Source organism: Microchirus variegatus (genome assembly GCF_963457635.1).
Source record: "Microchirus variegatus genome assembly, chromosome: 19".
In the NCBI taxonomy this organism is placed as follows: Eukaryota; Metazoa; Chordata; class Actinopteri; order Pleuronectiformes; family Soleidae; genus Microchirus; species Microchirus variegatus.
In genome coordinates, this window is record NC_139820.1 from 1,735,229 (window position 1) to 1,750,067 (window position 14,839).

The following is a 14,839-nucleotide window of genomic DNA, read 5'->3' on the forward strand; positions in this document are numbered from 1 at the left end:
AAAATATTTATTTAATGGTGTAAAGAGGAAGTATAAGTGCATTTTAGTCAGCTCTTCCGTTAAAAATGTCTAAATTAGCTTTTTTTTTGTTTTTCCCAAAATTACATGCTAAATTATTAGAAATATGGTGTTTTATTGATATAACGATGAGTCTAATGTGCAAAAATAATTATTTAAAGGTGTAAAGAGGAAGTATAACTGCATTTTAGTCAGCTCTTCCGTTAAAAATATGTCTAAATGAGCTTTTTTTAGTTTTTCCCAAAATGACATGCTAAATTATTAGAAATATGGTGTTTTATTGATATAACGATGAGTCTAATGTGCAAAAATAATTATTTAAAGGTGTAAAGAGGAAGTATAACTGCATTTTAGTCAGCTCTTCTGTTAAAAATATGTCTAAATTAGCTTTTTTTTGTTTTTCCCAAAATTACATGCTAAATTATTAGAAATATTGTGTTTTATTGATATAATGATGAGTCTAATGTGCAAAAATAATTATTTAAAGGTGTAAAGAGGAAGTATAACTGCATTTTAGTCAGCTCTTCCGTTAAAAATGTCTAAATTAGCTTTTTTTTGTTTTTCCCAAAATTACATGATAAATTATTAGAAATATGGTGCTTTATTCATATAACTATGAGTCTAATGTGCAAAAATAATTATTTAAAGGTGTAAAGAGGAAGTATAACTGCATTTTAGTCGGCTCTTCCGTTAAAAATATGTCTAAATTAGCTTTTTTTTTGTTTTTCCCAAAATTACATGATAAATTATTAGAAATATGGTGCTTTATTCATACAACTATGAGTCTAATGTGCAAAAATATTTATTTAACGGTGTAAAGAGGAAGTATAACTGCATAATATACTTTAAACAACAAAAATAGTTAGCATATCGTAGTACAAGCAGACGATTAATGCGTCACACAGGTGTTACTGGCGTTGTTTGCCTATTTTTGTCTTCCCGACCTGGCAACCCTGTCAGTTAGCTAGCTCCGCCCTTCCTGTCGTTAGCGCTTTAAAGCTAACTGTCACCACAGCCCACCAAACCAAACCCCCCCCCTCCCGAAATTCTGGAAATAAACACGTTTTTCCGCACGCGAACACACAAACAACAACTGCGTGGATGACGCACGCACTCGGGGAAACGTCAACCGAAGCGAAACGTCGTGATATTTCACGCGCCATGAATGAGGTGAGTGGCGAAGAAAAACAAAACAAAATATATCACATCATCAAACAATCTGCGCTAGCTTGTGTTTGCTACGTGCGTTAGCCACTTAGCAGTGCAAATGTGTGCGTGAGGCAGTGATTTAGCTTCGACAGCGGCGACAGAGAAACACACGACACTCGCTGTTTCCGGGACTTATTATGGTATGTTTCTCTGTGACATTCATGTTGACATTATTGACATGACGCTGTCACACGATAATAACGCGTGTGAGACACGTGGAATATTCAATAATCACTGTACATTAGTTAGTTTGGTTATACACCGTAAACATGAAGACATGACCATTTTACACTGAAAAGTTCACGTTTATTCATGTTATTATGTTCATTTTGTGTGGATATTAAACCTATTTTGCGGGTACAAATGAGTATTCAGTGCTCCGTATATTTAAGAATGAGTAAATGTCAATAAATGCGCTTTAATTTTTCTGTCTCTTGTTCAGGGATCGTCCTGGAAGTGTTGGGATGGAGCCGTCCCCCGTTACCATGGCACCACGTCTGATCCACCACCCGAGTCTGCTCGCGAACACAACAGTCAAAACCAGGCCAGATGTGGAAAGGACTCGACTGAGACCGTTTCAACGGGAAGAGAAACTGAGGCTGAAAAGGTCGACGTGGTAGAAGTCGCAGTTTGGTCCGAGGACGAGGACGAGGACCGGCCCACTGCAGCGGCGGGAAAAGCCCTCGCAAAGATCCTCAGAGACGAGAGGAAGCGCTTCTGTCACGTCTGTCGAAAACCGCTCAAAGGTCGGAATCACCGGTGTCGAAGCGCCGAGAGACTTCACAAACAAACGCACAAGTGTTTGCACTGTCGGAGGCGCTTCAGCTGCCGAACCACGCTGGTCGTTCATCTGCGGAGCCACGCCAAACGGAAGGCCTTCTTCTGCCCCGTGTGCGGCCTGAAGTTCTCGCTGATGACGCGCGCGACGTCTCATCTGAAAACGCACGCGGAGCGCGCCGCGGTCGCGCCGAGGGAGCCGGAGAGAGCGGAGACGGCGGCGAGTTCGATCGCCACGGACCAAGAGTGGGATCCAGGCGACTCTGGTGGGTTTGTTTAAACCATACGTGATCAGCTTTAAAGACCTCCACAAGTGGTACTCAAACCTTTTACGCCATGGAACGCTCACGATTCGATTCTCGATTCAACCGATTCTCGATTCAACCATTCTCGATTCGTATGATTCTCGGATTAAAACGATTCTCGAGTCAACCGGTTATCGATTCATACACTTCACGATTCAAACACCATTCTTGAATCAAACGATTCTCGATTCAAATTATTCTAGATTCATACGATTCTCGATTCAAACCACTCTCAATTCAAACTATTCTCGAGTCATACGATTCCCGATTCTTGATTCATACGATTCTCGAATCAAACTATTCTCGATTAATATGATTCCCCGACTCGTACAATTCTCGATTCAACCGATTCTCGATTCATACACCTCTCGATTCAAACCATTCTTGAATCAAACGATTCTCGATTCAAACGATTCTCGATTAATACGATTCCCCGACTCATACAATTCTCGATTCAACCGATTCTCGATTCATACACTTCTCGATTCAAACCATTCTTGAATCAAACTATTCTCGATTCAAATGATTCTAGATTCATACGATTCTCGATTCAAACCATTCTCAATTCAAACTATTCTCGATTCATATGATTCTTGATTAATACAATTCCCCGACTCATACACTTCTCGATTCAAACCATTCTTGAATCAAATGATTCTCGATTCAAACCATTCTTGAATCAAACGATTCTCGATTCAAATGATTCTAGATTCATACGATTCTCGATTCAAACCATTCTCAATTCAACCCATTCTCGATTCAAACCATTCTTGAATCAAACGATTCTCGATTCAAATGATTCTCGATTCATACGATTCTCGATTCATACGATTCTCAATTCAAATCATTCTCGATTCATACGATTCTCGAGTCATACGTTTCTTGATTCATACGATTCTCGATTCATATGATTCCCGATTCATACCATTCTCAATTCAATAATTGATATGATGCAAAGTGTGTTGAGGCAAATTATGGCATCAAATCAATACAGTTTGTACAAAATAATGTGATTTTTAAAAGGCAAACTTAAGACAAAAGTTAACATTTATTCATTCAAAACAAATAATAATAAATCTGCTTTCATTAGGTGACTTTTTTTGTGTGTTTCACGCACACAAATGAAACATAGCACACATGTTAATCATGTCGGGACCGTCCAAAAAGTCAATGACGACTTTGCCGTAAGTCCTACGGGAAGGCCGCCATCTTGGGCTGAATGGCCATTTTTGGGCGTTTTTGGCGAATTTGCACCAATGCTACAAAATCAATTTTTTGTATTGGTACCATCAGTGTACTATGCACAAAGGAAAATAAAACTGTATGCTCATTTTCTGAATATCTCTGCCTCTAATGTGTGTTTATTTTGTGTTTTATTGCTCCTAATATTGGTTTGTCCTCTGGTGACACCCCGCAACAGCCTCACAAAACAAACCTGGAACACAGCGGTCGGTGAACGCAGCGCCCTGCAATCGTCAGAAGGACCTGGAGGCCACGGAGCTCTTAAAGTGTCCAGAATGTCACGAGGAGTTCCAGAGCTCGTACGCCAGAGACCGCCATCTGAAACAGAAACACGGCAAACACCCGTTTCACAAGTGCTGCCACTGCGGACAGACGTACAGGACCCACCGGAGCTTGACCGTGCACCAGAGGATATACCATCGGCAGCCTGCAGTGACTGTGAAATGTGAGGAAGAGCACGGCGCTCCAAAGACGAACGTGTGTTCCACGCGTGGAGAGCAGTTCGCTGGCGACGCGTCGCTGAAAAAGCACCTGGTCGTTCACTCTGGGACGAGGCGGCACAGGTGCACTTTTTGTGGGAAAGGTTTCACGCAGATTGGAAACCTGAGGACGCACCAGACGCTTCATAAAGGTGAGAACACACAAGTTTTTAAACGTTTTCCATTAAAAGTCAGACTTTTATTCATTAAAAGAGTTGCAAAATAGACTAGAAAATATAGTCGAGACATTGACGAGATTAGAAATAATGATTTTTATTCCAAATCAAGTTTTCAGCTGTGCTAACATCATCGCACAAGGGTTTTCTAATCATCCAATAGCTTCTAACGCCATTAGTTAACACAATGTACCATTAGAACACTGTAAATGGGCCTCTATACACCTATGTACATATTCCATTAAAAACCAGTTTTTGCAGTTAGAATAGTCGTTTAGAGTGTATTTATGATTAATTTAGATGTTAGATCCATTGAAAAAAAGTACTTTGCCTTCAAAAATAAGGGAGTTGAAAAAAAAAAATCTAATTTTTTGTTTTCCTCCAAAAAAATTTTTCTCACATTTATATTTTTTTTCCTCAAAAATTTAACTTTTTTCCTCAGAATTTCGAAATTTTATTTTTTTTCTCAAAATTTTATGTTCAAAAAATAAGGTCATTTAAATTTTTTTTTTCTCAAAATGTCAACATTTTAATTTTTTTCTCAAAATTTCTTTCTTTCATTTGTGACTTTTCCATTCAGGATGAAGAGGTTTGTGTGTTTCTTCATAACATCTCTATATTAAGTAGTGTGAAGGAGGTTGTGTTTATTTCGAATATTTCCGATCACACCCTTTCTATAAATGTTGATATTTTAACTATTTATTAACTTTTCTTTTCTTTTAATAGGGAAATTAAACAAGACGGTCGAGTCCCAGAACAGCTCGCCTCAACCAAAAGACTCGTCAGTGGAAATCTTCTTGTGCCGCTTGTGTTGGACTCAATTTTCAGATGAACAGCGTTTAGAGGAGCACGTAAAGCAAGTCCACGAATCCAAGAAGAAGCCGTATTCCTGCACACGGCGCGACAAGGCGTTCGTGCGCGTCCAGAAACTGAAAGAACACGAAGCGGCACGCGGGGGTTTGAAGCAGCTCCCGTGTCTCCGGTGTGATGAAGGTTTCCAGACCTCAGAGGAACCGGAGAACCACGAGCAGCGTCACGAGGAAGAGAAACCGTTCCAGTGCATTATCTGTGGTAAAAGGTTCAAGCGGAGACCGACGCTCAGAGCTCACTATGCCATGCATTCGGGAGCTAAGCCCCATCTCTGCTTTCTCTGCGGTAAATGCTACGCCCGCGCTGAGGATTTCAAAGTGCACCTCAGAGTTCACTCCGGAGAGAAGCCGTACCGGTGTGAGGAGTGTGGGAAGAGTTTCTACTACAGACAGGGCTTCAGCACACACAAGCAAAGTCATAGTAATACCAAACCCACGAGACCTGCTCTGCAGCTCGGCAGACCCAGGAAGTCAAACAGGCCCCAGAAGATCTCGCAAAGACCTGATTCAGATGGAGAGGACCCCACCTGGAAGCCTCCTGACCAGGGTAAGTGAAGTGTGCTCGTATGAGGTATCATCACTGACCTACACTCTTAGAAATAAGGGTTCCAAAAGGGTTCTTCGACAAGGGCTGAGGTTCTACCTGGAACCATTTGCTTCTGAAAAACCCTTTCCCAAAGAAAGGGTTTCTAAAGTAGCGCTAAACTTACGCAGTACACAGGTACGCTGGTTATTTGTTAGCGCTGCGCTTTTCGTTTCATAAACGGAACGCTCCAGTTCCGCTGTAGGCGCGCTAACGGGCGCTAAAGGAGCTAACGCAGCTAACGCAGCTAACGCAGCTAACTGGTAAAACGGTGCCTGGACTCCGGTGCCGCGGCCGCGTAAACATGACGTCACTGTCCGTATCTTCTGTATCTGAACGGGTGCTTATAATAAAATTAACACGAACAGTTTGTTTCTGCAGGAAACAGGCATCATCATCATCATCAGCTCGAGGACCGAGACGATTCCACCGTGGAGGACGACGACGACAACCAGGTCAGGGAAGAACTTCCCGAGCATCCTGCTGTCGTTGTAAAACGAATTCATGCCCACTATGTGTTTTCCTTCAGACATCCACGTGGAAATTTGGCCATCATAATAAATCAGTGGGTTTGTGGGAACAGAACCCGAATGGCTCTGACGTGGGGACGGCAGAGGCCCAGGAGGAGGAGGAGGAGGGAGGTTACAGTGCCCTCTTCAGGGACACGGTAGGAAGTGCGCCCAATCACATCCAGTCTGAAAAAGTCAAATGAATTGGTGACTTTTAAAGGAATACTTCACTGATTAGCATTTAGCGTTGTATTGCTAGCATACGAGTAGCATTTTTTTATTTTTTATTATTGTGCTTCCAAACCACAGTTTCCTCGGAGTTGAGAATCATTCTTTATTTTTTGTTACATGCCCACCAGTGTCTCTTGGTGCTGTTAGCTTAACTGTTAGCAAAGATGGCGGACACTGTTTACATTCTGCGTCCCCCTACGGGTGGGTCTAAAAAGTGCGGAATTGCAGTGCTAATTCCGCACTTTGTCACTTGTCCTTGGTCCGAGGCTTGAAACTGCAAAGCTATTTCCGCACTTTTTAGACCCACCCGTAGGGGGACGGAACCTCATTCCCAGAATGTAAACAGTGTCCGCCATCTTTGCTAACAGTTACGCTAACAGGACCAAGTGTCACCGGTGGGCATGTAACAAAAAATATAGAATGAAGACATTTCTCGACTCTGAGGTTGTGAAGCACAATTTTTCAAATATGCCACCCGTATGCTAGCGATACAAAGCTAAATGCTAATCGGTGAAGTATTTCTTTAAGCCGTTGAAGACTGTTCTTAGTCTTTCTTTGATTCACAGGATCACTTTGAGGCGAGCTGCGCAGCAGAGCCGTGCTCCTGGACCGAGTCTGAGACGTCTTCCTCGCCGCCGCCATCAGCCGTCCGCGTCAGATTGAAGAGGAAGAGGAGGATCGCACAGGTCATGCTAAAGAAAGAGACCCCAGGACCCCCTGAGGGCCACGCCCTCAGCCTCGTACGTGAAGGTGAGTCTCAGCGCGTGAATGCAAAACATAACATCACGCCAGAGACTTGTCGCGTCCTCACAAGCTTGTGTTTTTTCCGTCCGTCAACGTCAAGAAACTCAAAGAACGCCCAAATCCGAGGACGAGGAAAGCGCCGTGAAACAGCCTCAGGCGAAGCTGCCGGCGGCGCCCAGCAGGCCGAAGAAGAAGTACGAGTGTCCGACCTGCGGAAGAGTCTTCTCCGTCAACACGGGTCTGCGGCGGCACCTTGTGATTCACACGGGGAAAAGGCCGTACAAGTGCTTCATCTGTGGGAGGGGATTCACCCAGAGTGGGAACCTGAAGACGCACATGAAAGTCCACAGAGGTAACGACAGCGGAATCTCTGTCCTTCTTTGATGCGTGCTGGGATTTTAACGATTGTTTTGTGTTTTGTTTTTTTTCCTCGCAGGAGAGCTGCCGAACTGGACGTTGCTTCAGGAGACGCGTCCCCCCGAAGAACCCGCCGCGACTGTGCACGTGTGCGGAGAGTGCGGAATGGACTTCGCGCAGAAAGAGCAGCTGGACGAACACAAAGAGAGCCACAAGAAGCCTCACGCGTGCCTCGAGTGCGACAAGACGTTCAAAAGCGAGTACTACTTTAAAATACACCAGCGCATCCACTCCGGGGATTCGCCGTACGTCTGCGGCGAGTGCGGCAAGAGCTTCGTCACGGGGAACGCGCTGAAGAAACACGAGCTGACGCACACCGGCGAGAGGAACTTCCGCTGCGAGCAGTGTGGCAAGGCGTTCTCGCAGTCCTCCCACCTCAAAGTGCACCTGAAGACTCACACGGGAGAGCGACCCCATCTCTGCTCGATCTGCGGTAAAAGCTACTCCAGAGCGTTCACGCTGAAGGTTCACCTGCGCGTTCACACGGGAGAGAACCCCTACACCTGTGACAAATGTGGCAAGAGATTCTACTACACTCAAGGCTATCAGCAGCACCTGAAGGTTCACAACAAGAAGCCAAAACCGCCGAGTAAACCTCTCGGGAGACCAAAACAGTAATAAACAATGTCGGTAATCTGAGTAGAAATAGTAAATGTATTACAGGTAATGCATTTAAAAATGATACTGATGCAACTGGCTAAAAACTTGCTATGACTCATATATTATTATTACAGTCTATCATAATAAGTACACAACTCTAAGAGAATAAACCATTACAGTATATGAAGCTTCTGTGTAATTATTTGTGTAATTATCGTCTTAGTTTCTTCATATATGTGTATATGTATATATTTTTTGCATGGATATATATGTGTGTATGTATGTGTATATATATATGTGTGTATGTATGTGTATATATATATGTATATATATATATGCATGTATAAATGTATATGTATATGTATATATATTTATATATATATGTTTATATATATGTATATATATGTATATGTGTATATACATACATATATGTATGTATATATATATGTATATATATACATGTATGTATATATATATACATATGTATATATATATATTCATATGTATACTCTTGACTCTTGACTTGATATGTATATGTATATATATGTACATATGTATATATATATTTATGTATATGTATATATATATATATATATTTATGTATATATATATATGTGTATATGTATATATATATATATTTATGTATGTATATATATATATATATTTATGTATATATATATATATGTATATTATGAATCATATATGGCTTATTTCCTTCATAAAATAAGACTTCACTGTGAAGTATAGTGAAGGTGCTTTTATTTTGGTGACCCAAGCCAGCCGGAAGTTATCATGTTACCGTATGTGGCTAGCAGCTAAAGCTAGAAAGGTTGTCATCATCATCATCATCATCTTCAGACCCAAACGCTTGTTTAACTTAAGCCACAAGTTGGTGGATATACATCTTTTTGCGCATCTGTTTGCGCACGTTGCGCACGAAGATGCGAGTCGGATAGAAACGCTGCCATGGCGTTTTAATAAACTTTTTTTTTTTTTTTTTTTTTACCTGAGGGGGAGAATCTATGCCGAGGTTGGTCAAACATGTCTATTGTCTGTTGTTAGCTAGCTAAATTAGCGGCTGTTACGTGAACGGATGCGATATAAAAAAAATAAAAAAACCTAAAATAATCGTATCGTGTGTGAACGCTGGACTCTGGAGGGTCTGTGCGGGCTGATGTTCCTTTGTTTTTGTCGCCTGGGGGGCGGCTAGCGGCGAGCTAATTGCTAATATAACCAAGAGTGAACGCTGTGTGTGTGTGTGTGGAGGTAAGCTAGCAGGCTAAACAACAGTTGGTACGAGGTGGCCGCTGACCGGAGGGCTGGTCACATCAGCCCCGGACTGAGGCTCACACAGAGGTCAACACACCGATGCCCGCTTCCCGGTGTGGTGGTGTTGCTGCTCGGGTACTTTTTTTTTTATTGAGTTACCGCAGACACCAACAGGTCAGACCGATGAAACTCGCATTGAGAGTTAAACGTTATGAAAATCAACATGACTCCCCTTTTAAGCTAATGCTACCGAGCTAACTGTCACATTTGACAGGCCACAGGGAATCATCATCATCATCATCATGTCATCAGTGATGCTCTCTCCTCTTCGAGATGTTCTTCACTCTCATCCATCCATCACAGTGGGGGGCCTCCGTCCTGCTGAAGTGTCCTTGAGCAGAGCGCTGGATGTCATCCAGGATGGGAGGCTCTGGTGTGGATATCCGACACCCCCTCACCCTCACCCTGTAGAAGGGGACAAGTGGCATCACTGCAGAGCGTTTAACGCTCCCGTGTCATCGATCAGCCATCGATGCACAGAGTTCAGGGCTTTTCCAGGTCGCGTGAAGCTTTGACGTCGTTCGTCATCGCTGACCTTGACTTGCGTGAGCGCCTCCGTTAACGTGGACCTGGCTGCTCAACGCTCACGCTCTCCCAACACGGCTGCCAGCTGGCGAGGAAGTAAACCCAGATGATTATTATGTCATTTAAAGTCTAATTGGGCTAATTTGAACATGTGTTTGCCTCTTCGCGTTAGCTCGGATTTCGAATGTAAACCGCTCACGTTCCACCGAATGTTTTTATCTCTGTGGACTTTGGTGTGGCAGAGTGAGTGGTTTACTGAAGGCGAGGCAAATCAAAGTCCTTTTGTCTCCGACTGCAGCCTTGATGCTGTCATCATAGCTTCCCGCTCCCAGTTGTATCCATGGAAACGGCTGCGTTCTCGCCAAACGTTCCAGTGTTGTTGATTTGTCAAATACTGTAGTCATTTCTTCCAGATACATGCTGTTCACTGACTGCTCCTTTTTTTCCCCGTCTTTAAAAGGTGTCTCTTTGGGAGATGGGCTCAGAAAACCCGGACGACTTTGGCCCTGCTGACCCCCTGATCCTCGACGAGGGAGATGAGCAAGAAATCGGAGGCCTGATCAACTCGGACGGGGAGGAAGTGGATTTGTCCGATCTCGGTGAGTGAGAAATAAGACGTCGTCGTGACCGAGTTGCTCGTGTTTTCCGTTGGCGTGGGTTAGTCTGTAAGTTCATCCTTCTGTTCGCAACTTCCTGTCTACAGTTTCTGAGCCAAAGCCAAACATATATGAACATATATGTGTATATATGTACATATGTGTATATACGTGTATATGTACATATGTGTATATGTACATATGTGTGTATATATGTGTATATGTACATATGTGTGTATATATGTGTATATACGTGTATATATGTACATATGTGTATATATGTGTATATGTACATATATGTGTATATATATACGCACATATATACTCATATATATATATACATATGTATGTATATATATATATATATATATATATATATATATATATATATATATATATATATATATATATATATATTATGAATCATTTCCTTCTGTGCATTTATTTGTGTAATTCAATTATGTGTGTTTTTGTTTTTATGGCACATTTCCTTCATAAAAATAGAAGACTTCACTGTTAGGTATAGTGAAGATGCTTTTATTTTGGTGACCCAAGCCAGCCTGAAGTTATCATGTTAGCGTATGTGGCTAGCAGCTAAAGCTAGAAAGGTTGTCATCATCATCATCATCACCATCATCATCATCAGACCCAAACGCTTGTTATAATTTAAAGTGTAAAGGTGGACACTTTCCCACTTTGTTTCCTAAAGGAAGTGTTTGTTTCCACACAGGACACAGGAGCGCCGTCCCCGGCATCGCGCTAACCACCGCCGCCTCGAAGGCGTTCGCTCCGACCGAGAATGAAAAGCAGCCGTGTCTCCACAGCTGCTCGGTGTGCGGCAAAGACTTCCCGTACGCCTCCAAACTGCAGCGCCACCTGCGCACTCACTCGGGCGAGAGGCCGTTCCCCTGCTCCATGTGCGAGAAGAGGTTTCCGGAGAAGGGGCTCCTCATGATCCACGAAAGGGTCCACACGGGCGAGAAGCCGTTCCCGTGCACTTTCTGCGAGAAGCGCTTTGCCAGTCAGGGCGAGCTCCGGCTGCACCGGCGGACTCACACCGGCGAGAGGCCGTACCACTGCTCCATCTGTCTGAAGAGCTTCTCTCGCCACTGGCATCTGAAAACGCACTTGGAGGCGATGCACTCGGAGGTCGTCGCCGGCTTCAGCAGGAAGAAGTTCCCGTGTTCGGACTGCGACAAGAGCTGCAACTCGGCGGCCGAGCTGAGGGACCACCAGAGGACTCACACGGGAGAGAGGCCCTACCAGTGCTCTTTCTGCGACAAGCGCTTCGCCCTGTCCGGCACGCTGGTCCGACACGAGCGCCTCCACACGGGCATCACGCCGTACCACTGCTCCGACTGCGGGAAGACGTTTGCGCAGCAGTGGACGCTGACGACGCACATGCGCACGCACACGGGCGAGAAGCCGTACAGCTGCGCGCAGTGCGACAAGGCCTTCGTGGCGCCCGGCGAGCTGCGGAGGCACACGAGGATCCACACGGGCGAGAAGCCGTACACCTGCGCCGACTGCGGGAGGCACTTCTCGCTGGCGGGAACTCTGAGGAACCACAAGCGGTCGTGCACACAGAGCAAAAACCAAACGACGCCGACCGCCGGCGTCACCTCTGAGCCGGGTCGAGGTCCAGGCGGTGAGTCGTCCCAGCAGGACCTGACCGACAACGTCCCATCTGAGGTAACGACGACACGCTGGAGCTGCAACTAACGAGTATTTTCATCATCGATTAATCTGTCGATTTCTTTCTCAATGAATCGTTTAATCCATAAAATATCAGAAAAATTGAGGTTTGCTCTTCTGCTTTTGTTCTTCCATCAGGTGTCAGACCCTCAGAGCTCACCCAGCTCAGTCCGTCCCTGTTCCTCAGAGAACGTGAATTGCGACGAAGCCGCTCGGGGCGAAGCAGAAGATCAGCAGGCTGATTCTGCGTCCAGTCCACGAATGAACGTCGTCGTTAAAGAGGAGGAGGAAGAGGAACCTCTGTGTGGTAAATGTGACATTTCAAAAAAAAAAACGTCTTCCAGTTCCAGTTGAACGACAAATACCTGATATTGATTTGTTGGGATTTGTTTTTTTACCGTCTGTAGAAGAAGAAGAAGAAGAAGAAGAAGTCCCTGAGCAGGTTTGTGGGAGCAGCGAGGATCGTACCATAATGGAGGAAAGTGAAGAGCAGCAGCAGCAGAACAGCAACACAGAGATTTTAATTACAGTGAAGGAAGAAGAAGAAGAGCCCGTCGACAGTAAGTCAATTAATACAATTTTGAGAGAAAAATTTTTTTTTTTAGAAAAAGATTTTGAAAATATTTGAAAAAAATATTTTTTTTAGAAAAAAAGTCCTTATTTTTTTAAGGCAAAGCACTTTTTCAATGAATATAACACATTTTGAAGAAGAAAAAAAAAATGCAATTTTTTTTGAATTTTTGAGAAAAAAAAATAAAAAATTGGAAATTTTGAGATTTGAGAAAAAAAATTTTTGGAGAACTTTTTTTTAAATTTTGAGAAAAAATTTTTTTTTCAGGGAAAATCGTTTTTTGAGAAAAAAAAATTTGACGGCAATAAATTGTGGAAAACACAACAAAAGTTGTATAGATGAGCCCAAACTTGTAGTGTTTTTGGAGGATTTATAAACATCTAACAGACAAACATGCTTACTCGACTGTGATGTTACGATATAAATCTTATATATACGACAATGTTGCATTGAAATATTTGATGTTTTCAACACCCGCTTATGTTTGCAGTGAGCGGAGAAGACGCCGCCGATGTCGCTAACGGTAAAAAAGAGAGTCCTCCAGCATCGCCGGTGCAGAAGCAGTCGAAGAACAACCGCACGAAGAGCTCTTACTGCTGTGGGCTCTGCGGACGAGACTGCCACAAGATGTCGGCGCTGCAAATCCACATGAGGATCCACTCGGGCGAGAAACCCTATCAGTGCACGCTGTGTGGGAAGCAGTTCACGCAGAAGGGTCAACTCAAAGGTCACCAGAAGGTCCACACGGGCGAGAAGCCGTTCGCCTGCCCAGACTGTGGGAAGAGCTTCGCCCACTCGGGAGCCATGAACCGACACCGGCTCACGCACACGGGGGAACGGCCCTACCACTGCTCCATGTGCAACCGGAGCTTCAACCAGTCCGGACGCTTGAGGGAACACGAGAAGATCCACTTTGGCGAGAAGTTTGACTGTCCCGAGTGCAAGAAGAGCTTCACCAGGGCGTCGAGCCTCAAGAACCATTTCAGGCTCCACACGGGGGAGAGGCCGTACGCCTGCAGCGTCTGCGGGCGAGGGTTCAGCCGCTCGCAAAGCCTGAGGCTGCACAAGCGGAAGCACGAGCTGATACAGACTGAAGAGGGCGAGGAGGACGAGGAGGAGGAGGAAGAGGAGGAGGAGGAGGAGGAGGAGGACGAGGAGTCTGCGCACAACGAGAAGAACGAGGAGTTCTCGCAGAGCGACGACGACTCCCCGATTAACATGTGCGTGACGGACAGAAACGACTTGTAATGTATTTCCGTGTGCGGCGCGCGTCTGTGGCGCTGTCGCGCGTGCAATGGACGGTGTACTCGGTGTACTGTGAAGCGAAGTAAGTACGACTACCTCTGTGAATATATACAGTTATTGAGCATTTGAGCGGTGCTTCAGCCAAGGTGTATTTAAGCTAAACGTATTTAAAGGTGCGGACAAACGAACTCGTAGACGCAGCTCCGGACGAAAACGACTATTTAACGCAACTTTTGATGAAATTGTTGAAACGGTTTAGACGATGGAAACGAAGGCGTCGCGTCCTGTTTGTCCCTCTCATAATTATCATAGTATTTATGGTAGTACAAATGAGACTCTTTTACTTGTTTGTGATTCCAGTTCTTGTCCATGCAGTATTTTCTTTGTTTGTTTTCCCCGTCAAAGTAATTGTGTACGTGGAAATTTGACTGAAGAGTAATTGTTGTTGTTGTTTTTGTTTGTTTGTATCCGACGTCGCTGCAGCCACTGAAGCTGGAAGTCGTCGGGTTGTTTGGGAAACGTGCCCAGTCGTGTCCTGAAACGGTGGCGTAATAATAATAATTCATCAGGTGTTTGCCAAAAACCGTTAAAGCCTTAGTGGTGATTTCATTTTTAAATGTCTGTTATGTTGTGTTGCAGCTACTGAAGAACCAAATAACTAAAAGAAAAAAAAAAAAGAAAAAAAAAAGAGGGGTTCACCTGGTTTTAAACAGCTCCTC

General features: G+C 44.1%; 2 protein-coding genes across 2 annotated transcripts; both read left to right on the forward strand.

Moving 5' to 3' along the window:
* The first annotated feature begins 1,064 nt into the window (after positions 1-1,064).
* Positions 1,065-8,295, forward strand: LOC310941240 (uncharacterized protein). The gene is made up of 9 exons (XM_083906374.1): positions 1,065-1,188; positions 1,670-2,270; positions 3,730-4,182; positions 4,933-5,622; positions 6,040-6,113; positions 6,188-6,325; positions 6,965-7,148; positions 7,243-7,494; positions 7,579-8,295. Exons 1-9 carry the CDS (start codon positions 1,120-1,122, stop codon positions 8,175-8,177), a joined length of 3,060 nt encoding a protein of 1,019 aa, XP_083762500.1. The 5' UTR covers positions 1,065-1,119; the 3' UTR covers positions 8,178-8,295.
* Positions 8,296-12,574: 4,279 nt separating this feature from the next.
* On the forward strand, positions 12,575-14,782 carry LOC310940582 (uncharacterized protein; the record flags this gene model as incomplete). The annotated part of the gene is made up of 4 exons (XM_083905572.1): positions 12,575-12,617; positions 12,715-12,864; positions 13,366-13,974; positions 14,760-14,782. Exons 2-4 carry the CDS (start codon positions 12,777-12,779, stop codon positions 14,780-14,782), a joined length of 720 nt encoding a protein of 239 aa, XP_083761698.1. The 5' UTR covers positions 12,575-12,617; positions 12,715-12,776.
* Positions 14,783-14,839: the final 57 nt, after the last annotated feature.

Bases quoted from the DNA above. Each gene is read 5' to 3' on its own strand.
- LOC310941240 (XM_083906374.1), top strand. From the start codon at position 1,120: ATGACGCACGCACTCGGGGAAACGTCAACCGAAGCGAAACGTCGTGAT. The intron at 5,623-6,039 runs GTAAGTGAAGTG...TTGTTTCTGCAG, and splicing joins CTGGAAGCCTCCTGACCAGG to GAAACAGGCATCATCATCAT. The intron at 6,114-6,187 runs GTCAGGGAAGAA...GTTTTCCTTCAG, and splicing joins AGGACGACGACGACAACCAG to ACATCCACGTGGAAATTTGG.